At 36.2% G+C, this 27,149-nt stretch overlaps 1 protein-coding gene across 3 annotated transcripts in view; it reads right to left on the bottom strand.

The window, feature by feature from the left end:
- LOC145675978 (uncharacterized) overlaps positions 1-18,854 on the bottom strand; it is a 157,015-nt gene extending 138,161 nt beyond the window's left edge. For all 3 annotated transcript variants that reach the window (XM_081746809.1, XM_081746817.1, XM_081746826.1), the window contains exon 1: positions 16,824-18,854. In XM_081746809.1, the coding sequence (XP_081602935.1) occupies positions 16,824-18,335 (1,512 nt within the window). In that variant the 5' untranslated portion in view covers positions 18,336-18,854. The remainder of the gene's footprint in view (positions 1-16,823) is intronic.
- Positions 18,855-27,149: the final 8,295 nt, after the last annotated feature.

Here is a 27,149-nt window from a genome sequence, read left to right as displayed (position 1 = left end):
GAATAATGGACGTTTGGTGCACATTAGAAGCAGTCCTAAATTCATATGATCTACTAGTTAACTATAGAACAAAAATAAGCATACTATTGGCTTTTTGGGAAAATTTACTATTAAAATGAGGTGTCACATGCTATGATTTTCATTTTTCAAAACTTCCCTTGAATTCAAAATGGCGGATTTCTAGATGGCTCCCGTTAAGGATATCCTTACCGTATCACTTCCCTCTAGGCATAATATGTATTACCGAAGCTTTTATCCATTTACTATCATTAATGCGCGGGTTAGAAGCGGAGGTAAGGGACTTACGCACATAGAAGTATAAACAATTAATATGCCTGTAACTTTCCCCAAATTGGCGTATCTTAAAGCTAACTTCTTCATTGTCTTCTTGATTAAATTCTAGCTCGAAATTATGTATCATATTACCCTATTCCCATTTCAAAAACTTGACCTGAATTGAAAATGGCGGATTTTAAGATGGCTGCCGTCAAGGTCATACCTACCATACGACTTCCCCTAGGCCTTATATGTATCTACATGGTTGTTTTTCATTATCACTCCGTTTACAAAGGGTAGTAATAATAACCACATCACAACTCTTAAAAATTATAGAAAAATAGAAAACATGAACCGTCAAAAAATTTCTGTCATAACAAATAATACATACATGTCCTCTATCAGAAAAAAAAATTGAAATCGGAGCCGGAGAATTGGGTGATGTCCCTTGTTAATACAAACTATTCTGTAAGAAATACTGTATTAATATGCACTTTGTTAAATATTTTAAATGCCAAAAGTATTAGTTAATAGCCCTAACCAATTCTACGCTTTAATTTGATGCTTTTTCTCCTTTCATAATTTGGCTCTATCCTATTACAAAATTTCTGTTTCTACTCTTCTCTAGTCTGAAGATTTTCATTTGAGTTTTAAGCCTTTCGTGGGCCAGTTTACTCTAGAAATAATACGACGACGATACCTCTTCCATATTATGCAACACACGCTCGACGAAAAATAAACATCCTTCCCATCCTCCCCTTTTTCGAGTGCAATTCCCACTCCCCTAGTGAAAAAGATTCATTGCTGTATGAAAATAACGGTTCTCAATGGAGCAGATAAGAGCATTCTTACGCTCCTTTGGCGCAAAGTGTACTTCTTATTGCCCGGAAAAGGCTGAAAGAAATGTTGGTATCACTAATTATATGAGCGATGAAAATAGAACGTAAAAATGCTCATTCAATTTATCATTTAAAAAGGAATCGTTGAGAGAGAGAAAGGAAAAGAACAGTGAAAAGGATTTTCCTCTTTTGATCCTCAGAGCTATAGCTTCTGAATTTGCTGTGTTTTCATTCCTGGTAAAGCATCTGTTCATATTTTATATCTCCCTGTCCGCTCTACGAAAAAATCTACTATGGTTTAAGAAGTACAATGAAGTAATAGAATTTTCCCCTTTTCTTTATTTCTTCTCTCTTTTTTGTGTAGATGCTGAACACCACCACAAAAATTCTGAAGGATGTTCGAGCACTGGAGCACCCGTGGAGTCTGCCCTCCTGCCCGGTGGGATAACCATGGAATTTCAAATCTTCCTGAGAATTCGGATTCCACATCAAACTGTACGTCCATATAACCTCGCTGTTGAAAGAGATGCTAAATTCCAACCTAACGCAATCCAATCTCTCGTATCTCCACAGTGCAGCAATCTGAAATCGAGACTGGAGCTGTAGAAAAAAAAAGTGAACAAAGAAATTTCCTGATTTAGGATCCTTCAAATTTCAAAGTACAACCTTCCTGGATCTATACATCGATAGATCTGTGGCCATCTGTCCATAGAAGGATTGCCGAAAGTCTTTGTGAATGTTATTGAAAATCCTTGGCGAGCTCTCTTGATGGCCGTTGTATCATTATAGTACGAACCTTTGAGTGCAGATCTCAGTTTAGGAAACAGAAAATAATCGAACGGGGCTAAATCTGGTAAATAGGGAGGATAGGACAACACACATATCTCCTTTTGGGACAAAAGGTCTTGCACAATCACTGCCTTGTGACCTGGGGCATTGTAATGGAGCAGACGCCACTGAACATCATCCTGATACTTGGGCCTCATACGTGTGATGCGTTGCTTTAACCGCTTCAATACCTCAAGGCAAAATGAGGCATTAACTTTCTGTCCTGTAGGCGCAAATTCCCTACGGACAAGGCCTTTATTATCGTACAAAAAAAAAAAAAAAAAAAAAAAGAGAGAGAGAGAAAGTTTCATTTTGGATTATGACTGGCGCAGTTTTTTTTTTCTTTGACTTTTTAGCTTGTGAAGAATTAGGAGACTTCCACTGCGCACTGACATTTTCTCAACAGGTCATATTGAAAAACTCATGTCTCATGCCCAGTGAAAATGATATTCAAGAGGAAGTTAGAATCCCCACTGGCGATAAAAAACAGTTCTTTGCAGTAATTTTTTAAGGACTGAACCACGAACCGGGCATAGACCTTCCTCTTGTTAAGATCGAGGGTTATTATTTAGCTCACAGTTTCTTTATTCACGTGCAATTCCTCAGCAAGGATTGGCAGTGTCGCATTTTGGTATTTCGTGATCAGTGTCCTCATTTTCTCCACCAATTCCCGAGTTCTCACTGTCCTTACTGCACCCGGATGTTGATCGTTAATTGACTCCCGTCCTCTCCCTGAAACGCTTGTGCTATGTAAATAGACGCGCGATTCTTCTTGCAATATTTTGTAAGTTTCTGAAGCACTCTTACCCAGACTCGCACAAAATTTGATGTTCACTCTTTGTTTCATGTTGAACTCACGCTGCAACTTAGCAACAACTGTCAACACTTACCATGTACACACACGTAAATGTTAGTCAAGATCAATGCATTTGGTATCAGTTACTGATGAAACTGGTTCCTTTTTTGTTTGCACCACAGCTCACTTGAACAGCTGCGCCACATATTGAGAAAAAATCAGTCTCGGTTTCGAATTGCCGCAGTTAAATTACAGAACGTCTTTCTAAATTGGCAAATTCAAACTTAGAAATTAATCTATTATTTCATAACCTTAAATTTGTTTAGGCTCATTACTTTTAATATTCCATAAGGAAGTACAATCTATTAATTAATAATCACTATTTATATGAGCAATTGAGTGTATATATAATTAATTTCGCGCGTTCGCTTATTGACATTTTTATAGGTATTGTAAAACTTTTAAAATGGGTCATGAACAAGTGTAACTAATAGCTTCTAGCTTCTTTTATTGTAACAACCATATCCTTGCCATAGTTATGTAATTTTCCTGTCACTTTTACTACATTCTGCTCTTGATTCTACGATGAAATGTAAACACACACACACACACACACACACACACACACATATATATATATATATATATATATATATATATATATATATATATATATATATATATATATATATATATATATATATATATATATATATATATACTGTGTCAAACTGGGAATATAATAGAAATTGGGAAAGTTACCCCTCAGTGGCAATGGCAACTCTTTTCCTTGTATAACACAAGACAACATGTTAAATCACAAAGCGTTATTCGTATAATAAATACAAGTTCAAGTCACAATAAATTGCTCACATAAGCTGATAAACACATTAGAAATCGAATTACATTTTATTTATGAAAGAAGACAATCTGTTTGAAAGTAAATACTTTCTCTTTTTACCGTTACCTATTTTTAACACAATAAATGGTAGTCAACATATTTTCCCATACTTCTTTCATAATACCAAAATAAAGTAATTATTAGATTCAATATTAATGTACGGTTTATTAAACAGTCACAGTGAAATTACTCTAGTATAAATGCATATTAATTTATAAGGAAATAATAATAATAATAAATGTATTATGTTAATCTTGAAGCACCAGAAGGATCATACCACTAGCTCTTTCTACAGCAATAAAACGAATAATTTCAACAGAAATAGATATTCCGGAAGCCGATAGACATTCATTTACTCCAGCTCTCTTTAAGGTAAACACAAAACTGACACTTCCGCATTCTATGTTTTTAATAAGTTATCCAAATATAAAAGTTCGGTTTATATAGTATTTAAAATGGACTAAAACGTATCAAAACTCGACTCCTCATTGAGTTCTTTGTAACTTGAAAAATATATATATATATATATATATATATATACAGGGTGCGGCACGTAAAACCGGCCCGTCGTAATATTCTGGTATATTGTGCTTTTGGCAACACTTAAATAATCTACTTTCCTACCAACAGATGGCGTGTCGAGGTCGGGTCTACTTACGTGACCTGCAGCAGTCACGTGCAGCCGCAGCCAGTGAAACTTGTCGAAACCAGTTGAGAAAAAGGCCTCGTTGTGTTAAGCCGGGTGAATGTCAATGTGTGATAATGCCGTATTCGATACCCGAGCGTGTTGCCATTGTTGAAGGGTTCATTCTCACTGGATCTTTTGTGAAAACAAAGAATTTGTTTCGGGAGAAATTTCCAGGAAGTTCTGTGCCAGCAAAAAGCACCATTCAGGAATTGATTGAAAAATGGCGGCGTACAGGATCGGTGCAAAATGCTCCCAGGAACACACGACCATCTGTCTGCACACCTGAATTAAAGATGCAGGTGGAGGAGATAATGACAAGAAGTCCTCGAAAGTCAACCAGGAGATTGAGTCAACAGGTTCATGCGAGTGAGAGAAGTTGCAGACGTGTTTCATTTATGTGTTGTAGTTAATCATATTCAATACATTACATTTCATTTTATGTGTTCACTTTACGGGCCGGTTTTACGTGCCGCACCCTGTATATATATATATATATATATATATATATATATATATATATATATATATATATATATATATATATATATAAAAGAAAGAAAAGTCTCTTTTGTGGGACCTTGAACAAAGAGTTGAGAAAAAAGACTCATAAAATGCTTTGTGTGGAGTGTTGTGCTGTATGGGGCGGAAACGTGGACATTGCGTAAGGGTGACGAAAATCGACTGGAAGCCTTCGAAATGTGGGTGTGGAGAAGAATGGAAAGAGTTAGTTGGGTCGAGCGGAAAACGAATGAGAGAGTGTTAGAAATGGTGGGTGAGAAAAGAACACTTTTAGATATTATTAGGAAGAGGAAGAGAAACTGGTTGGGACATTGCCTAAGAAGAGATTGTATCATGAGGGACGTCCTAGAGGGTATGGTGGCGGGAAAGAGAGGAAGGGGGCGAAGGAGACTACAATTAATGGGTGATATTAAAACAGAAAGATCATACGCGAAGACGAAAAGTTTAACGGAGGACCGTGGAGCATGGAAGCTTCTCAGCTGCGGCAAGTGACCTGCCAATAAAGGCAGAATACCTATGATGATGATGATATATATATATATATATATATATATATATATATACAGAGTAATTTCACTTGAGAAGACCTTAGGTGTAAGAAGCAGTAATACAATTTTAGTTTCTGAGTCTATCCATTTTAAATAAGTATTACAGTGATTTTGAGCGCTTGATCAATCGTATTAAGATTGAAGGTGTATTATATCCATGTGAACCATTGTCACTCTGTCGATACAATTATAAGTTGTTTGATGCGGAGATCAGGGTTCAGTTGTCAGTGGGAAATACATACCGAATGTTTCAAAATAACACCGACACGTTTGGGAGGTGATTCCTAACACCAAGATAAGACAAAAAGTATAGACCAACACGAGTGCACAAATGTTCCTTTCGGAGTTATAGGCTGCCGAAAACATGAAAAAATAAACTTCCTGTGGTATACCTTCCTTCCCCAACTTCCGCAACAATTTTTTTAAGAAGTAGTTGGTGAGTACTTCAAATTATATGCCCGTAGTCAAACTCCCTCTATAAAAATTGTTGAGTGAGTACATTAGGATTCTGAAACATGTATTTTTGAATAGCACACATATTAGTTCCTAAGTGAAGTCTTGACCAGACTACGATAGATCCCATAGTTTCAGAGCTATTGACCTTTAAAGTTCATTTTTAAATGTTTCGGCAGCCTATAACTTCGAAAGGAAGCATTTGTGCACACAGGTTGGTCTATACTTTTTGTCTCATCTTGGTGTCAGGAATCACCTCCCAAACGTTGTCGGTGTTGTTTAAAACATCCTTTATATGGTTCGAATGCCACCTTATTAGCTGTAGGTTTACGTCTCACAACACCAACACATAAAAGAGGAATACCAAAACAAACAAACTATCTGAAAGAAAGGACAATCACTAAACACAAAATGGTAAAGAAACTCCTTATACTAAAAAGAATAAAGCCTAATAAACAAAGTCCAAAAGAAAGGCGTGGGACACTATGTTACCAAGAATATGAAGAAACGCATAACATAGAAAGTGAACGTAATATAGTGGCGATTAAAAGTTGAAAAACAAAGAAAGAAAGAAATCATTTAACGTAGGTGTCTGGTGAAAGTTGCTCAAGGACTTTTCTGAATATTATCAACTTCATTCGCCCAACATTTTGGCGGCAACCAATTATGGTAAATAATCCCCACTTTTTTTTTCGGTGATTAATTAGTCTTGGGAAATACATTTGTATTAGACAATACTGTGTTGATTCTCACCGGCAAAATATTCTACAACTCTATTTCTCAAATTAAGAACTTTCTTACATTATCTTTCTTATTCCTCTCGATATATGACTTATCATATTGCAAAGTTTCTGTATATGTTTCCCTTAGCTAACATTCATTAAACGTTGTTATGAGTTTATTTAGTGTGACATTATATTAAGAAACAATTGGATTTAGGAGCACATTACTTTTTAAAAAATGGAATTGATGTCTTATAAGGTAACTTAATTATACCCGGAGCAAAATACAAAACGAATTAAGATTTAGAGGAAGATGTGTTACTTGTATTCTGTAGCCACAACATATTCTGCTGAAGCATTCTTTAAAATGACCCTTTCGTCACAAAGTATAGTAAAGCGAACACCTGAACAGAATCAATGTGGCAACAGGATAACATGTCTTGCTCTAAATGTCAATTTGTTTCTTATTTTGCTCCAAATACAGTTCTACTTACTATTTATTACGAAAAACATTGACATTTTTCAGATAGTAATACTTCTCTATTTTATATTTAACATGGTAATGTATTAACGGAGTTCTGTTTGTACGTAAACTTGCAATTCGAATTCTGGATAGGTTTAATGCTATTAGATCAGCGTTTCCCAACCGGTGTGCCGCAAGGAAATCGAAACAAAATTATTAATTCTATTGCAGCCAAATTGCAAGACATAGGAAAAAATGTATATTTTTGTATTTCATATTACTATGAATTTCTACCATGGGAAAAATTACTGTAATTGTAATATATTATTCTACATCTATTATTGTGTAGCAGACAGTATTTCGGCTCGTACACATTTCCACGGTTAGCTGCTATGTTACGCTTTAATTGAGAGTCATACTAACACCAAGAAATGGAAGCACTTGTACGGTACGCGTCAAGTAAACGTTCGTAGAACACTCATTTGCACGTGAATGACAGAACAACACTTTGTTCAACAGGTGTGTTTTGACTTCGACGCATCACAAACTGTGTGATTGCAATAATACGCGCCCCTTTTGATTAAAACAGCAAAAAATGAAATGAAATCTTTGAGTTTTACGTCCCACGGTTATGCCGATTAGGCTAAAGGAGACGGTGATAATGAGAGATGAGTGAAATGGTGGAATGAAGAAAGTGGGAGGAAACGGGAGAACCCCGAGAAAACCCACGAGCACGGTGTTTGTCCACCACAAAGTTCACTTGGCGGGGGCTGGGATCGAACCCGGGACCCCAAGCACCAGAGGTGAACGCTCTACCACTGAGCCACCGCGCCCCCTAAAACAGCAAAGTTAAAAGTACAAGATATTTGTTTGTTCGTTCGTTATTTAGTGATCTTCGTTCTTAGTGAAAGGTTGGATACAGTTTTCGAAAAAGAAAGCGTATTTTTAAAAATCTGAGTCCTATATTTCATTGGAATTGTTTTCTATTTTAAAATTAGAATAATAAAAAAAAGCATAATGAATTAGCATAGGGAAAAACCGGTGATCGAGATTTCATCTCTGTGAGAAGGAGATCAGTAATCACAGCAAAAATATACCATGGTATTTTATATTTGCAAATAATACTAATAATATCTATGAGTGTGCCGCGAGAATTGAAGTTACACCCGTAGTGTGCCGCAAGTTGAAAAAGGTTGGGAAACGCTGTATTAGATGATCATTGTGACTGACGTTTGCATGATTATATCTAGAATATAAAGGCAAAAATGATGTGTTGAAAGGAGTATTGGATATTCCTTTCTTCTAACCGCTCACAGGATTAGTGCTGATCCCCAAAAGTTACTCCTCTGGAAAATCATTGTTTCATTTTTCGTGGAGATAATAACAGGCACTAGGGGCACACACATGCGGACGGGGAGGGAGTGGGCCCTGATCTTATCAAAAAGAAAAGAAAAGAAAAGAAAAGAAAAGAAAAGAAAAGAAAAAAGAAAGAAAGAAAGAAAAAGAAAAAAAGATAATTTCAATATACATTTGTACACATTTTTATTTTTTATTTTTTTAAGAAGTATACTTGTTTAGCAGAGAAATCTTTGATGTACCATAAGATTTGATCTCTGAGAATATAGGTGATAGTACCGGTGTCCCGACAAAACGTACCAGCGACAAAACGTACCACTTGAATTTTCGCGACAAAACGTACCACTTTTGACGACCTGTCATAAATGACAACCTGTCATGGATTAATTAAAACATTTCGGATATTTACTCCACGACAAAACGTACCACTTATATAAATTACAACATGTCTTGGACTAATTAAAACATTTCGGATATTTAATCCGCGACAAAACGTACCACTTCAAGCATTTTTTTTTTTTTTTCAGCGTGTTTACAGATTATTCTCCAGATCGAACAAACTTCTCTTAAAGGTTCTGTACGTGACATACGTAATATTAAACACGTTTATCAGCGAGTAAGAGAACACGAGTCTTCCAAAATACGTTAGACCAATGTGGGTGCTTACATATCTAACAAAAGAGAACATAATGTTAAGAAACTACTTCTTCATGAACAGGTAAAACAACGGCAGTATAAGGTTGAGAAGAACAGACAGGTAATGTATCGAGTTGTCAAAGTGCAGAAACTCATTGGTAAAAGAGAGCTCATTTACAAAGGAAATGTAGCAGCCTATAAACTGAAAGACACAGCTATAGATCATGGAAATTTTTTTGGATATTATTCCTTTCTTAAGCAAATTTGATTTTCCGCTTAAAAGTAATTTAGATAAGGTCACCGAGAAGAGTCATATACGAGGAAGTAAGCAGGATAGTGGTCGCATAACTTTTACTAAACACGGTGAATTATGTTTTGAATGCTATCAACACACTTATCAGAGGAGATATTTCGAAAGAAGTCTCTCAAGCTTCAATATTTTCTGTTCTATTAGACACTACTCAAGATATAGTAGTTTCAGGCCAGTGCTCTGTTGTTTTACGGTAAGTTGTTAAAATGGTTGTTAAAGTATTGTTGTCATTGGAAAATGCATATCTACCACAGACCAGTATCCTTGCGGTTTACTGCTGGAAATTCTGCAGAAGTTGAACCTTGATATTAAAAAGTGTATTGGAAATTCAACCGATGGCTCAAGTAACATGCAAGGACAATATTCGGATTTTTTCAATTCACCTATGACGGTGAATTCAATATATACACGTGTGATTCAGTTGATTTTGAGTTTAACGGCCCTTTTGGCAGCGAGGCTATATGAGACGGGACATACTGATTTAGGGAAAATCCGAAGCACATGAGCTCCCGCCAGGAATTGATCCCAGGTCTCCCACGACAAAGGCGCATACGCTAACCACTTAACCACTAAGAAACTCAGCTACTCTCATATACTCAATCATGTCATATGTGATCTGACAAAAAATTGCATTGATTCTGTGTCATTGTTCTGCTGAATGACTGTGCGATATTTATGCGTGAGTCTTATCAGCGAATGGACATTTGGAAGATCAAATGTTAACAAAGGCGTCTTAAAGTTATTGCGGAAACAAGATGGTAGAAAACACACTGTTTTTAGAAAAAGCTTGGTCATTTTTCGAACCCAGAAAGTGCTTTGTATATAGAGTTGACCACAATAATTAAGAAAATTGCTTCTACAGAAAATATCAAACCAAAAGCTAAGTGTAAAGCGAAAGGATATATAAAAGATCTTCTCAAGTTCAAAACAACTCGGACAGCACAAATATTCCTTAAGATATTTCAAGTGACGACCTCTCTGTCAAACTATCTCCAAATAGAGGGTGCTGCTAGTGTAGTCCTATCGGATGGTGCAGACTACTCTGTTCCAAGTGAAAGAGTAGAGAGATAATTTTGAATCCGTTAAGAATGCAGCATTAAGCTTTGCAGAATGGGCCAATAACAAATTTGAAGACAGAACGTAATTTCTTTTTCTCTATTGACCTGTCGACAATTCGCCTTCAGAGATGGACAAAGATTTTTCCTGTGATTATGAAGATGAAGCTGCTTCTATCCGTTTACCAGGTACTGCATCGAAGCATTCAACACAATATTGGACATGGTAGTTTTGAGTATTTCTTCAAGATTCAAGAAGCAATGTACTTTATGGATTATTTGGACCCCATACACTTCAACCAAGTAACAGAACTTCCAGACGTGCCTTTCGATTAACTTACATATTTTCTGAAAAACTTCAGTAAAGAAGTTTCCAAGGATACTATAAATGTACTCTCTTGGACTTTTGAAGGACGTGGATATCCTTGAAAGTCAGTCTTGATGACGAGCACAACCGAGAAAAAATGACTGTGCTGATGGTGCAAGTAATTCAGAATTAGGAGAAAATACATTTGTTTACAAGGAAAGCGAATGCAAAACGTGTTGCAAAATTGTCCAATGTGCTGCTTTTTAATTTTGCAGAATTGTAAATTTTGCAGTAATACTTATCCAGGTTTCCAGCATACAAATTTTTATTGACTTTGCCCGTAACTCAGGTAACATGTGAAAGAAATTTTTCAAAACTGAAATAAACTGAAATATATTAAAAATAGGCTAACGAGTACCACGTCTCAGGAACATTTGAAAACATTTAAGTTGATGTCTATTGAAAAAGATTTATTAAAAAATATTTCGAATGCAAAAGTGATAGATACAGTAGCATCAAAAATTAGAACACTAAAACATCTGCTAATTTTGTAATATAGTATACGTTCTCCTTGAACTTCATATAATATTTTGAACAATTCAGAATAATCTACTGATGAAAGAATATCAGGTTTTAATTGTCAATTGTTAATACTATTGACTTACTGTAGAAAGAAAACTGTGCAACTTGATTTGTGACATTGAGATGCTGGTGGCCCTTATGGGAGAAAGCGCCCGTGCCCCTCTAATAATGCCTATCCGTCTCTGGTCCAAAGCCTGGATAAAGTGTGATGGAAATCAGCAAATATTCAAATATTGCATATGCAAGATTCTTGCTGGTCTTGGTTTTGCGAGAATCTTGCAGGCATGGTCTTAGTCTTAGTCTTGTTCTTGCATCGGTATTTTCTCACCACTAATTTGTTCAACTTTTAACCTTATTTTGGCCGATATATATAGTTATATGCTGTCCTATCAAGTGGTACGTTTTGTCGCCTGTCATTATTTTATGGCTGATTGGAAGACTCTTCGCAACTAGCCCTCCAGTCAAGTGGTACGTTTTGTCGCTTGTCATTATTTAAAGTGTTTTTAGAAAACCCTTCACAAGCAGCCCTCAGGGTAAGTGGTACGTTTTGTCGGTGGTACGTTTTGTCGCTAGTACGTTTTGTCGCGTATTCGGTAGTACCTACTTTAAGATTCGTTAACGTAGATTAGGCTAAAATGACATCGGTTGAATACTATATGAACGTACTGTCTTTAACACTGTACCCCACACAACAAAAATTTCTGGGTGTATGCCTGATAGCCAGCACAGACCTTTCAGATATGCCCTTCCCATTCGAGACAGGCAGAGGTGGCCCTTGTTCAAAGTCGAGGAAGCTTCTCAATTTCTTCCCTTCGACACATACAAGGAGGTGATGTATTCAGCTTCTGTACCCTGTTCGGGCGCCTTTACTACCTAATCACTTTACTGCAGCTGAGTGAATCCCAAAGTTCTTTTTTTTAAATAAATAAATAAATAAATAAATAAACCTCGCCATCGCCGTGGATCGAAACTGTGACATTCGATTGATAGGTAGATGCCTTACCGTCTGCTCCATCGGGCTGTTTTCTCTACATTGAAGGGGCGCGGTGGCTCAGTGGTAGAGGTTTACCTCCGGTGCTTGGGGTGCCTGGTTGGATCCCAGCTCGCGCCGTGTGGACTTTGAGGTGGACAAACACCGTGCGCGTGGGTTTCCTCGGGGTTCTCCCGTTTCCTCCCACTTTCTTCATTCCACCATTTCATTTATTTCTCATCATCACCGTCTCGTTTAGCCTAACCGGCATAATATTGGGACGAAAAACTTAAAGATTTAATTTAATTTCTTTTTTTTCTCTGCATTAGCCATGAAATTGATTGAATTACAAAGGAAACAAGAAGCAGTGTCAAAGTGTATGCCACGTGAAGGAGCTTCGTTAAAAGTCATTTATAGTACAGGGGACACTAGTATTTTTGCATTCTGAGCATTATACTAGCCCGCTAATCTTAACAACACTGCGGGTAGTCTATCAAGACGAATCATAGTCATAATTAGGCCTACTCTCATAGGTAAACATGAGGAACCGATTTTTGAAATGTCCGTATACTGGGATTAACTGAATGGATCATCTGCATTAAGGAATTCGATTCAAATTGTTGTCGCTTAAGTAGTTCTTGAAATTTTGTTTCCCAGACAGATTGATAGAGTAAATATATAAAGGAGTTTTGGTAAATCAAACTGTTCAAAAATAAACAAACAAAAGATTTGTTTCTCGAACACATTTTGCAGTTATAAATTCATTGACTATTGGGGCTAAATACCTCCATTTTCTTTTGAATTTTTAGGAAAATGCCTAGAAAACCATTCTATATTTCCAATATTTTAGGTATAAATAAGTTATTAATCTTAATAAACTTCCAGATATAGCTTTTACCTTCCTTTTACACTGACAACATTCACAATGAAAAATATAAAAGCATTTCTGAAGGATAATTGTTCAGATTGTGTATATCCAGTTTAAGGCAGTGGTTCCCAACCGATGTATCGCGCAATCCCATAAGATGTGTCAGGAAATTTTAGAATTTTAAAATCATGAAGCATTTAATAGTTAATTAAAATCAATTTTGAGACAAGCTGTACTAGTCAATCCCTTCAGCCCTAGCAATAATGCTTAGCACTACATGAAATCACTATTTTACAGAAACTTATGGGCTTACATTCTTATAATTTAGATTATTATTAATAAAAATGAAATAAGTGTGTAGCGAAGTCGTGAGCATTCAGTAAAATATGTCGTCAGTCAAAAAGGTTGGGAACCACTGGTTTAAGGAACCAATCTAGAACTAAAAATGCGGGAAAAATCCATTAGAATGACTGATAACGAAATTTAATCCGAAAATCATCATCTGCGATATAAGAGTGTTGTTTCAATCTCATGAGTGAGGAGGCTACTACGTCTGTTTAAAGTTGGATCGATCATCAGTGAAATGTAGGGGAGCAGGTGGGATCTGTAATTTCTGAACGAACTGTACAATCGTCTGATTTTCTTTCGTCGCTTCTTTCAGGTAATACCCTAGAATAGAAACATCGAATTTTATCTTGATATCTTACAATTTAACGAAAAGAGCAAAGTCTATTCTTCCTAGAAAACTAGGCCTACCTTACAACTAGGGGACCCACGAGACGATTTGATTTGATTTGATTTTTAGTTTAGCGTCCCTTTCAGCAGCGAGGCAATATGAGATGTGTACCTACAGCTTAACGTAGGATCCGAACCACATGAGCCTCCGCTGGGAATCGAACCCGGGTTTTCTTTGCCAAAGGTGGGTACGCTAACCGCTTAGCCACGACGGAGCTCCCCACGAGACGAGACAGCTCTTCCACTATATAGAAACAGATACCTTCCGATATGGGACATTGGTTTTGACGATCCCTTTAAGAGATAATACTTCAACTTTTGCCTCGTTCTCTACTCTTCTTACTGGTAATTACCTAATCAAATTTGAGAAAATAAAATGCCAAGTTTTACGTACCATGTTTAGTCCTTTACGCTAAAGGAAAGCGACGATTCATCAAAGTGAATGATTATGAAGAATGAGAATGTAAGAGGAAACAGGGAAACCCACGGACACAATGTTGACCACCATAAATTCGCGTGACCGAGAATTGAACTAAGGATTCTTCACACCAGAGTCACCGACTCCTGAATCATATTTAGGACTATCTTCTCTCAGTGATCTATTTCACACGAATAGTACCAAGTGCACATAAAATACAACTTCGGAACATTCAATATACGTCACATATTTTAGTATTACATTTGACTCGTGACACGCTAACCTGAATTTAAAGAAAAAAATAAGAAGTTGGAGTATTGAATGAAATAAATTAATGTTTTAATAAAATATAAAGCAATTCCACTGCATATAATATTATACAGTAATAATATATAACCTGATACATTATTTAAACTATTTCTATTTTTTATTATGTTTTTTTTATTGATTCTTTGAAATTGACGTCCTTTTAATACACTGAGGGTAAGATGTGAATATATCCTATCACCATGAACAGAATCAACATCACAAAACGTTTTTTCCGGATGGATATTAATGCATCTCTATGCTTCAATGTGAGTGATTAATAAATAATATTTGATGAGAATGTGTGAGTGATTAATAAATTAAAAAAAAAACTTAAATTCTCCAGTTCATTATTTGATTTTTAAAATCAAAATCAGGATTCACTATTGCGCCCGAAAACGGTAGAACCACCCCAATTAAAATGTAAGAACAACCAAAAATTGCCAGCTTCACAATACATAAGTGATATTGAGCTATTTCAGTGTTTATTGTGTTGATTGAATGTTTATTACTAAGACTAACATGTCTTATTCGCTTTCTGTAATAGAAGAAAAATTAAATTAAATTTCTAGCTTTGTGTCCTATACTTAGGCCCTTTTAGGCTAAAGAAGACGATAATTAATCAAAGTGAATTATTATGAAAAAGTTGGCGGAATAAGAATTGTGGGAGGAAGAAAGAGAACTACTACTTGATGGGGAATTAGGAACTAGATTTCTGGGCTCTCGATATTTATGGCTCGGCGATCATACTATCCGGGGAAGTACTCCGGCATTTGCCTGGTGTGAATGAGGAAAATCAAGGAAAAGCGTTGGCTTGTTGGATAGTTGGCTTGAAAAGGCCCTTACACCTTTCTGACCAAGTCTTCCCACTGGGAACTACTACTTATGATATCATTAGTTTTAAATCAAGATATAATTGATTTCACCCTTCATATCATGCTTATACCGTCCGTTCGGCACTTACATTTTCATATTCTACAGACCTTGGTGTAACTTCCCAATTGTGTGTAAGCGGTTAAGTTAGTTTAAAATTGCTTTCTATTTGTTATTTACCTTTGTTATATATATATATATATATATATATATATATATATATATATATATATATATATATATATATATAACAAAGGCAAATAACAAATAGAAAGCAATTTTAAACTAACTTAACCGCTTGACCTCTCAAGACTTCAAGGAAAATGCAGACATTCTACCATAACTAACACTATACTGTTGAAACTAAAGTGGGGTACGCCCACTTCCGGACCACCCTGTATTTATTTATTTATTTATTTTCAGGCCCATAGCTAGGATTTTGTTAAGGTTAAGAGCCACAGATAAATTCTTTCTCCGTCTCAAATACATATAGAGAGTTGTTAACACGCTTTTTTCAGTTCGTACGCATGGGTCCAGGTTTGATTCTCGTTGGGAAATCAAAATTTTCGGTGTTGAGGCAATTTACGAGCTATTTACAAAACAAATAACCATATCCAATCCAGAATGCTACAAAATAACCGCTTAGTAATTGTTATTTTAATAGAAATAATGTACATTTGATTTTACATTCAGTAAGAACTCGTTTTTATGCATATACAAAATATTCTCTGAAGGAACTGTTCCTACAGAATCAAATGAATAGATACCCAGCTGCATGATTTTTCTGGTCTTAAAAATCTGTTGTGATGATGAACTAAGGAAAATATTAAATAATATTTTATAGCCATTTGTACATAACCTGAGAAATAAAGAGGGTAGAGATTACTTTATTAATAATCAACAGAGGTAGGTAAAAATTCTGTACATCTTAATGTATGATTGTTTCCAAAAACTAATGAATCTCTCGAAAAGATACGAGTTGTAAGGGGGACAAGTACCAGGGCGCCCCTTTTGGGTACGGCAATGACATTTTTAATTTACTTTATTTCTCTACAATCGCTCAAGAGCAAATGAGTGATATTTAGGGAGCACACTCGCAGGAGGAGGCCCCATTACTTACATCATGAGAGCCTACACAACACACATTATTGTTGAGATATATAGATTTTATATTTTACTTTATATGTTAAAAATGTACATCCAGATCTGGTTTCCTTTAATTTTTGGAGCCCTAAAATTAAGCGGGGCCCTAAACTATAGCTTGTTTAGCCTATATGTAAATCCGGCACTGTCCACACTACACACAATAGAACAAAATGTAAGAAACCAATATTATTTAATTCTAAAAAGTAATGAAGTTAAAATCAGACTTACCACTAAACAGTGAGGTTCGTGCAGAGGATATGAGGTAGTCCCAAATTCTCTTCCACACAGATAGCACATCAGTGTTCTTGGACCATGGGCCGGCGTTTCCCGATCGTCAATAATAATAAAAGCTTTATTGGGTTCAAGCTTTAGTTTACCTTCTTTCCATAATGTCTCTATATCAGCATCTTCGGCAGGGGGTGTCGTATCTGCGATAATGTTCTTTTTATGCACCACTACTGTCGGTTTATGTGGTTGCGGTGTTTGTTTACGAACTTTACGATTATTGTCTTCTTTTGTTGCTTGTACTTTCTTTCGGGGAGTGGGAGGTTGAGTATTTGTTTTTGTTTGATTTACTGTTCCATTTACTTGCTTATTTGCATTCGGTTTCGCTTGTGGTTGTTCTACATTAGTCTTTCCAGCAGATCGCGAAGGAAATAAGGTAGCTTTTCTCCTATCATTACTTTTATCTAAACTGCCACTACTTCGAAACTTCATTGCTACAGGCTTTTGGACTGAACTTTTAACGATAGGTTTGGTAACAGTCTTTTTATTGTCTTCTTCCACCTTTTTCAGTGAAATATTCCGCTGTTTAGCCTTTGGTGGCGAAACAGGATGACTGTGAAATCGCTCCGGCTGTTCAGGTCGACCACAGCTGTTGCAAGGCACAGGAACTTTACTTGTTGGGCCACCAAACACTTCTTCCACTTTCTTGTTTCCTTTCGTGAATGTTTTGCTTTTCTTTGCTATTCCACGACGAATAATAGGAGCAGTAGACTTCCCAATATTACCTGTACTGTTGGAAATTTGGCGCTCGTTACCTTTTGACCCGTGAGGTCCCGGATTTTTATTTTGTTTAGTGGCCTTTTTGGGTTTTGGTTTCTCAGGCTCACTGCTCTCTTCGTCTTCCCAACTCTCGTCTTCTTTGTCTTCCTGTTTCTTGACTTGTGTTACTCTATGTTTTCCACTTGCTTTCCTCTGATAATGTCCCTTTCGTCGACTACATGGCCCAACATTGCTACATGGAACACCTTTTACTCTCAAAGGAAGTTTACAAAGATTCGAAATTGTAAGTAACTCCTTCCTTGTAAGAGACATATCTAATGTCTTAATATGTGCAACATCTAAGATACGAGGTCGTTCCAAAGTGGCTGTTTGAGGTCGAATAATAATTTCGTCCCTAACACTATTATTACTTTTGCTTTTCTTCATTTTAGGCCATGTTCCTGAGTCTAAGGGAATTAATTCGATAGAAACTTGCTCATTACTCTCTTCTGAGTCTACGCCATCACCTACGGAGCTAATGTCATTGCAATTATCATCTAATTCACTACCAGGCAGATCTTCCTTTTGTCTTAGGTTAATAGGAGGTGGGCGCTGCTGGGATTTTGGCAGTTTATTATTTTCTTTGTGCCACCGAGCCAAGCACCTGGGCTCATGTATTTCTATAGACCTGGTGCCAAATTCACGATGACACACGTAACATTCTGAAAAACAAGGTGGACCTGCACTTTTCACCATTGCGAGGGATGAGCACTGTCCGACACATGTGTGCCCGACTTCATGAATTACAAAATCAAATGATATTCTACACGTTTATTGTCAGTGAATATTCACATTATGTATACACTTACACACGTATTTGGACACTGAAATCCCGGGTAAATTTTATCTACTGACAATCAAAGCAAACATTACTTGATCTGTTATCGGAAGCACGAATTTGTAACACTGACAGTTCACTAAATTTGAAATAATTGTGTTATCACAATATAAATGTCGCTTATCTGGTGCACTCATTAGTCGCAATCAATGTACTTTTTTAAAAAAATAACTGCTCTACTAGTGTACTATATGCGAAGTAAAACACGATATGTAAGACCACTTCTATTCAGCAACTGTCACTTTCACAACAAACATGCATCCTCCACAGAACTTGTTTAAACGCGGCTTCCGTTGCTCTTCTGTTATTGACGTTAGAAACCGCCAGCCGCAACTCCGCGCTGTGGCGATAACCTTCTCCTCGCGGCGTCTGTAGGTCTTCTGCTGTAAGCCCAAACACGCATGACCATCCTGCAGGTGAAATGAAAAAAATATTCTTTGTGACGTCACACAAGCGCCAACGCAAAGCAAAACTTGTCTCGAAACTTAGTGAATAAGATTTTACGTCGATGAATGGTGAGCATCAAATTTGCATTTGCTTCCTTAATTTGGTCAGAGTACGGATGACAAATAATGAAAATGAGAATGCTGTTATGATCATTTCAAGATAACAATAACTGTTATAAAGAAATGTTACTACCGTATAGCATGCAATTATCATTATCCCAAGGAAAATTCTCACGTGAAAATCTCGATAGTGCACTCTTTCCGCAATCGTAATGTGATTAAATCTCATTGCAACAATGTTTTTTCTTTCTTTTCTTTTCTTTTTTTTTTTAAGGATTTACTGTGTCAAAATAATCGTGCAAGTGTTCATATAATAATTACAACCAATTCGATTTATTCTAAAATTCACCTGTGTGGTTGTAATTATCAAAAGCACGGGCGTCTCTGGTGGGGGGGGCGAGGGGGACGCGTCCCCCCAATATTTTGAAGTACAAAATATTCATTATTTTATTCTAATTTAATTTATATACTAACGATAGAATAACATATAAATAATAATTATTATATTTCTTTGGAATATAATATTCAGGCTGTCAAACGATTATAATAGAGTTCTTGATATACCTCAGAGGCTTCGTGAAGGCAAGCCGAAAGGCAACAAATGGAATCAAAGATAATAAACAGATTGGGCTAGATATTACCATTTAAGTCGCTTTCTTTGATGCCCCTTTCCCCTAAATTTTACATGCCAAAGACACCAGTGATCAAAAGATTCTTCTTCCTTCAATAGAATACATTTGGGTTGTCAAAGTGATCAAATTCCATTTATATTTACCTTTAAAAAGCAAAGATAAATTTTAAGAACAAATCATTTTTAATTTTAGGAAGTACTACGTAAGACAACGGTCTACTACGAAGAAATGTCATGACCACATTCTGACATCGTGTGCAAATAGCATATACGAAACTCCACTATTTTATTGTAGTTTCTAAAGTTTAGGATACTGTGTAGTCTCTACTCCAAATTTCAGTTTTATTTCTAGTAACATAATTCGAAGAATATATTTAGGAAATTTACTTGGAATGACTCATTTACTTCTATACACATTTAAAAACATTAAGAGAATACATAATGGTAGAAATTACAACTAAAACTGTTTCTTACTTGATTTTTTTTTTTTTTTTTTTTTTTTTTTTTTAAAGATGGGTATCCAAATCGTGAAAACCCAAGTTCTGAAGTACAGTATGTTCGAAAACTTTGCCGTAGAAGAAGGAGGAAATCAAGCTGCCAAGTTCATATTGTTTCCGGACTTTCGTACAGGCCTAATAGGGCTACATATCTCACTACGTCAAATGTTATTTTTTTCATAATATCTTATTCAAGGGGGAGTTCAAACCCGGACCCCCTCATATACCAGTGCTGAAGAACTTACTATATTCCTCAGAGCAGCAAAATAATATTTTCTCAAAATTTCGAGCATTTTTATTAAGATATTTTAGACCTAAATCACTTCTACACGGTCTATGAGGATTAACTACAAAAAACCTTTTATTCAATCATTCAGTATTAATAATGTGGTTTTAAGATTAGAGTCGCAACAATTTGGCTAAGGGCCAATCCTACCATCTTCTGATATCTGTCTGATATAAATATTCTCCTGACATTTTTCCGATAAGTGTTCTACAATGTCCTGATAACAATCAGGTGGCTGATAAACCCTATCAGCTAGTTAGTATTTTGACAGGAAGTTCAATTGCCTGTTAACAGCTATCAGCTACTTATTAGTTGTCGTGTAGTGAATCATAGACGAAATCGAAGAATTGTTGATGGTGTCCGAGGACGATGAGGAGATTGTTCAATATATAGCGAGGCCTAGAAGACCATTTTAGCTTGAATATATGCCAATTGATAACGATAAGTAGTGCCCGTTGGCTACAGGTGCCCGCACATAAGCGCCATGTAATTTGTGTAGTTAGAAGATGAAGAAATATATTCTATATAAAATATAGTTTAATTATTAAAATTGAATGATATATAAATACATATCTAAATTATTAATCTAATTTACATATTTTTAGAGGTGGAATATCAAATAAATGAATTAATTAAAAGCTCAGATTGTGTTATTACGTGTAGTATTATAAAATGGAGTGTAATATATAACGAAATTAACGTTATAAATTTTAGTAATGCTTCTTAGGTTGTAAGGACGAACAGCAATATTTCTATGTATATAGTACCAGTGCATATGTAAGTGTAACCTAAAAAGTGTTTATTACTTAAGTTTGTGTTTGTCTTTACGAAAGTGTACCCCTCTGCATGTATATGTACGGATGCTTTGAGTGTTATTACTGCACTGAATAATACAAGATGGAATATTCAAACTTCTTGGAATATTTTATTAATTAAAAAATTATTTCAATCATTACAATCCAATGAATTCAATACTATCTTAATGTACACCAAAGCTCATGTAAACATAGAATTTAATGAATCAGTAGACCAATTAAGTAAAGCTGCAGCTAATTCAGGCATCAAAACTAACATACAAATTCCTTACTATAATTTCAAAAATATTATCAAAAACAAAATAGAAACATTAACTACCCAATGGAAAAAGAAAAATAGAGAAGGTCCTGGCAAGTACTACTGGAGATTAGCGGATAATTTGGAATTTAACAATTGGAAAGTATTAAGTATGTGGTCCAGATCGAAAATTGTGCTATTTTACCGAATAATATTCAACACAGCTTTAACTCCAAAAAAACTGTTCTGTATAAGGAAAAAAGATACAAATATTTGTTGGTGCGGAAAAGAAATTGGCAATCTAAATCATTTAATATTCTACTGTGAACTATTACAGAACAAAAGAAAAGAGTTTATAATACATGTATTGAATAGCTTCTACACGTTCCCAATCACAGTTGAAATGATAATCACCTCAAGAAATTGGATACTTATTAAAAGACTCTTACAGTTTATACAGGACAATAACTTAAATCTATAAATATAAATAAATAAATAAAATGAAATGACGTATAAGGTGTTACATAGATATATCTAAATCACTTCAAATACTTGGAAAGTCTGGGAAATAACTATTGCCACTATAATCAATTTGTAACAGCATGATCATGAGAAATTGAAGAACTAACTTGAACGTTTCAAAAAAAAAAAAAAAAACCGTTTAAACTCCCAGTTTTTTCCTCTAGCATTCAAATGTGATACAATACCATTAATACAATCTTATTTTGGACATTTATAGGGAACAGGCCATTTGAATCTATGTTTGGGCCAAACTACACGGCATTTTACAGATGCCGAATGGAATGGAATGGAAGTGTACCTCTCGACAATAACGTGCATAACAAAAAATACCGGTACTCATTTCTGTTTCCCATGTTAATGTTTCCCAAGTTAATAGGATAATTTAAACAAGCATACTGAAAATGCACTTGACGTTTTAATTGTTTTCAGTATGAGCAACAGAAAACCAACCAATCAAATGGTCCGTTAAAACCTTGCTTCGGGTTAACTATCTGACACGAGTATATATCAGGCACAGTATATTGTAGAATGAACCACAGGTTAAAGTAACTGACAACTTCCTGATATCTAATTCTGACTGATAGTAATCAGAAAGAATATCAGGATATTGGAGGACTGGCCCTAAGTCGACTGTTACGCTATTATTGTACCAAAATTGAAAAAAAAATGAAATGAAATCTTTGTTTTACGTCCCACGATTATGCCGGTTAGGCTAAAGGAGACGGTGTGATGAGTAATGAATGAAAATGGTGGAATGAAGAAAGTGGGAGGAAACGGGAGAACCCGATAAACCCACGCACACGGTGTTTGCCCACCACAAAGTTCACTTGGCGGGGGCTGGGATCGAACCCGGAACCCCAAGCGCCAGAGGTGAACGATCTACCACTGAGCCACCGTGGCCCTGTACCAAAATTGAGAAATAGTATTAAATTATATTGCACTAAATATTCATAAGTGACGGAACAAATCGCAACCAAAATGGTGTAGACATAAGCCCAAATTCGCCTGCACAAAATAATAGACTGCTGCAAAGTAAATAAATTGAAGATAATAAATACTTGATACCAGATATGTCCATGTTATAATTGGATACAAAAGAAAAATATCACTTGTAAGATTTGATTTTAGCGCCCCTTTCAGTAGCGAGGCTATATGAGACGTAGACCTACAGCTTAAAGTGGAATCCAAACTACATGATCTGTGCAGAATCGAGCCCGGGTCTCCCACGCCAAAGGTGCGTACGCTAATGGCTTAACTACGAGGAGCTCCCCTTGGTGCAGTTTTACTATACGGATCCACAGATTGTAAAATGTACGGAAAAATTTGGGGAAGTCTTTTAATTTTCCTATTTTATGTCGAGAACAAAATCCAACGAACCCCTGCGGGGCTTCTAACCCCCTACTCCTACTCCTACTACTACTTATACTATGGATCCATATAGTAAAACTGCACGCTCCCCTTGAAAGAAATAAAATAATTGTACAAAATGGAATTTCGAAACAGACTATCGAATCTAGATATCTAGATACCATCTTGTGTTGAACCTCACAAAGGATATATCTTCAAACCCAAATATTGATAATAATTTCTTTCTCGAGTTGATATATCTATTCCATAATTTTCATTTAAAATTGCAGTCTATTGTCGAATGAACAGTATATCTCTTTCTGGGGTCTATTTTTCAAATCAACAAGTTGATAATTTTACAAGAGACAAATGATCAAGCCTCATGTCACTAGTGGTATACATAGCCCTTGTCTACTATCTATTGTAATTACAACTCGATAGATTACAAGTTGAGAGGACGCTGATGAACTTTTTTTTTTCTGCTTGCTTACTTTTTCTTTTCTGCTATGATCTCAGTTCTATAATACTCTTATTTAGCTAGATTTTGAAAAATTTGGAATGATAGTCAAGCCATTCCAGATTGATTTAAGTTTAGATCGTAAACCTTTAGCCATAATTTACTTTGCAATTGCATTAGTGCACTTTTGAAACATCTGTGGTTTGGAGGCAGTGAGTCTGTTAAGCCGATAAACTGTGTTTGCATTCACTACTGTATGTGTAAAATATTTATGACGGTATATCAAATGAATGAATGATCAGGATCAAGGCTATTTGTCACTATATGACGGTAGATAATAATAATAGTAATATTTGTGTTTCAATGTATTGTGTGATTAATCCCTTGGTAAATGTTTAGCAGAAGGGGTCCAGAAGTAGGCTACGTAAAAAATACAACATTTACGGGAGAAATGGAAGATGCAATTACTTAGGCGTAACATAACCAAACCTAAACTAAACTAACTTAAACTAACCTAATGTTAATAGAAATAAGCGAAACTCTATAATTTTTGGGAAAATTATGCTGGACCCCTACACTAATATAATCTAACATAAACTAACCTAACCCAACCCAAACTAACTTAACCTAACCTGAACTAACCTAAAATTACCTAATGTGAGCAGAAACTACCGAAATTGTAACTTTTTTTAATAAGATAAAAATGCTGAACCCCTTCTGGTAAACATGATCCAATCCCTTAAATGTGGTTTTTGGTAGAATCAATTTATAAGTGTTATGTGAATATATAATTTCTGTTACACTAAAAAGCAATATTTAGTCCTTCATCTGGTGCAGATTTATTGTACGGATCCATGCATAAATTCATTGTATCCATTTCCCTATTCATCTTTTTCAGTAAGTCGAGGTTTTGTATCTTAAACCATCATTTCTGGGGAATGTACTTGTATTCCTCTGTACAGATTCACTTTAGTGGGGCTTACACGATAAGAATTATTGTGCCAAAGACACTCGTACTAGGTGTTCACTAAAAAGCTCGAGTCCTCATGCTATTGGGCGACTTTATCGTTACGTGCCAGACATCTTTATCATTAGGGATCATATTTTAGCACACTGTATTCACATACGAATTCAGTCCAGCATGGCTTTCTTATAGACTATTACGTGCTTAGAAGCGTGTACGTTGGATTACGTTTTTTAACGTTATTAGGAATGTCAGAGATAAGATCTTCAATAGGGAGGCGCTCGAGTTGAGACACTGTAAAATTCGAGACGAGTCGAGACAAAGGTATTTCTCGACTCGAATTTTCTAGTCGAGATACGAGTCGAGTCGAGACTGCTCGTAAAAATCTCGACTCGACTCGAATGTCTCGAAAATCTTCATAATTTTTAATATTATTTTCAAGAAAGTATTCACTCAGAAACAGCCTTGAAACCAATTCCAGCGTTTTTTATGTAGAAAGGTATAGAACGCATAAACTTAATAGTTAATCTTTCGAAATCAAGATTTAACTTCATCTCAATTCAGTTAACTAGTGAAGTGTTGGCCGTGGGTAGAATAAGGAAGGCGCGCGATCTGTCTGAGTTTGACCGGAGACTCGACATGAGAATTTCGGAAACTGCAGGAGTTGTCGGGTGTTCGAGGAGTGCTGTGGTGAGTGTCTTCAAAAAGTGGCGAAACCCAGGGGAAACGACGTCCAAAGGTCGAGAAGTTGGGCGCCTCCCACCTCATCACAGATGTCGGACGTCGTAGGCTGGGCAGACTGGTAAAAAAGGACAGGCAGCGAACCGTGGCGGAACTAATACCAGACTTTAATGTTGGGCAAAGTACAAGTATGTCTGAATATACAGTGCACCGAACACACCTAACGATGAGCCTTCGCAGCCGACAACTCATCTTTGTGTGAATTGTAACACCACGACATCGGCAACTACAACTGAAATGAATACGTGACCATCGCCATTGGACCTTGGTGCAGTGGCAGAGCGTTGCATTGTCTGATGAATCCCGATACCTTCTTCATCATGACGATGGAAGTATGCGAATCCGTCGTGTTCCAACGGAACAGCTCCTTGACACCTGTACTGCGGGACGGAGACAAGCTGGCGGCGGCTTAATTATGCTTTGGGGAACATTCAAGTAAGTACCCATGTGTCTACTAGAGCTCGAGCAAGGCACCATGACGACCAAGGCGTATCGCACACTGCTTGCAGACTACGTACACCCCTTCATGACGACCATGTATCCCAACGGTATTGGCATTTTTCGACAAGATAATGCACCATGTCACAAAGCCAGGCGTGTGATGGAGTGGATCAAGGAACACAGAGACGAGTTCCAAGTGATGTGCTGACCCCCATCTCGCCGTATCTGAACCCAATCGAACTCATCTGGGATGTGATTGAACGTGACGTCAGAGCGCATCGCCCCCTCCTTGGAATTTACGGGAATTAGTTGACCTATGTGTGTACATGTGGTGCTAACTCTCTCCAGCGACCTACCAAGGATCATTGCATCCATGCAAAGACGCGTCGCCGTTATCAGTGCCAAAGGTGGACATACTGACAATTACGTAGGTAGTCATAATGTTCTGGCTGATGTGTGCGTATATTTTAATTCGTATATTTTGTCTCGACTCGAATTTCGAGACGTCTCGTCTCGAATGTGGGTTGAGTCGAAACAAACATGTTTTCTAGTCGGGACATTTTTTTCGAGACGAGTCGAGACAGGCTTAAATCTTGACTCGTGCGCATCCCTAATCTTCAAATATTTCGCTTACTTATATACATATTCCTCTTTTGAAATAATACTAGATATTTCTTTTGTACAAATTTGTTCATTCGTAAACTGGGATAGCTTCCTACTCAAAGCTAATTATTAATATTATTTTACATTTTTCTTATACGAACAAGTCAATCAGTACTAGTCAATGAAATTTTAGTCAGATATATGGCATATATTCGCATTTACAAGAATAGAAAAGAGAACTAGTTATTTGTTTGCTGAAAATCCAATTAGCTTCCTGGTAAAAAAAAAAAAAAAAAGGTTATCTTATTTACCTTCGGTGTTGGAAATCCTGTGTTCGATTTCTATAAAATCTTGTTAACAAATAAAATTTTCGGTAGGAGATCACGTCATACGGATTCTACATTAAGCTGTTAAGCCCATATATCACACAACCTCAGCTGTGAGAAATACTATCTCAATCTAACCAACCAATTGAAAAATCCAATTGAACCGTATTCAAAATTGGAGCTTTTTTAGTTTTACCTTAATTTGTCAGTTTATTATTACCCTAATGCTACGCTTTAGGTTTTTCGTATAGGCTACTTTCCCAGATTTCTTTTACGTTTAGTTCACTTTCACGTCATA

The sequence above is a fragment of the Thermobia domestica genome, chromosome 2, assembly GCF_964235325.1.
Source record: "Thermobia domestica chromosome 2, izTheDome1.hap1.1, whole genome shotgun sequence".
NCBI classification, from domain to species: domain Eukaryota; kingdom Metazoa; phylum Arthropoda; class Insecta; order Zygentoma; family Lepismatidae; genus Thermobia; species Thermobia domestica.
Note: the sequence above shows the minus strand (reverse complement) of the source record. Positions and strands in the feature narration are given on the sequence as shown.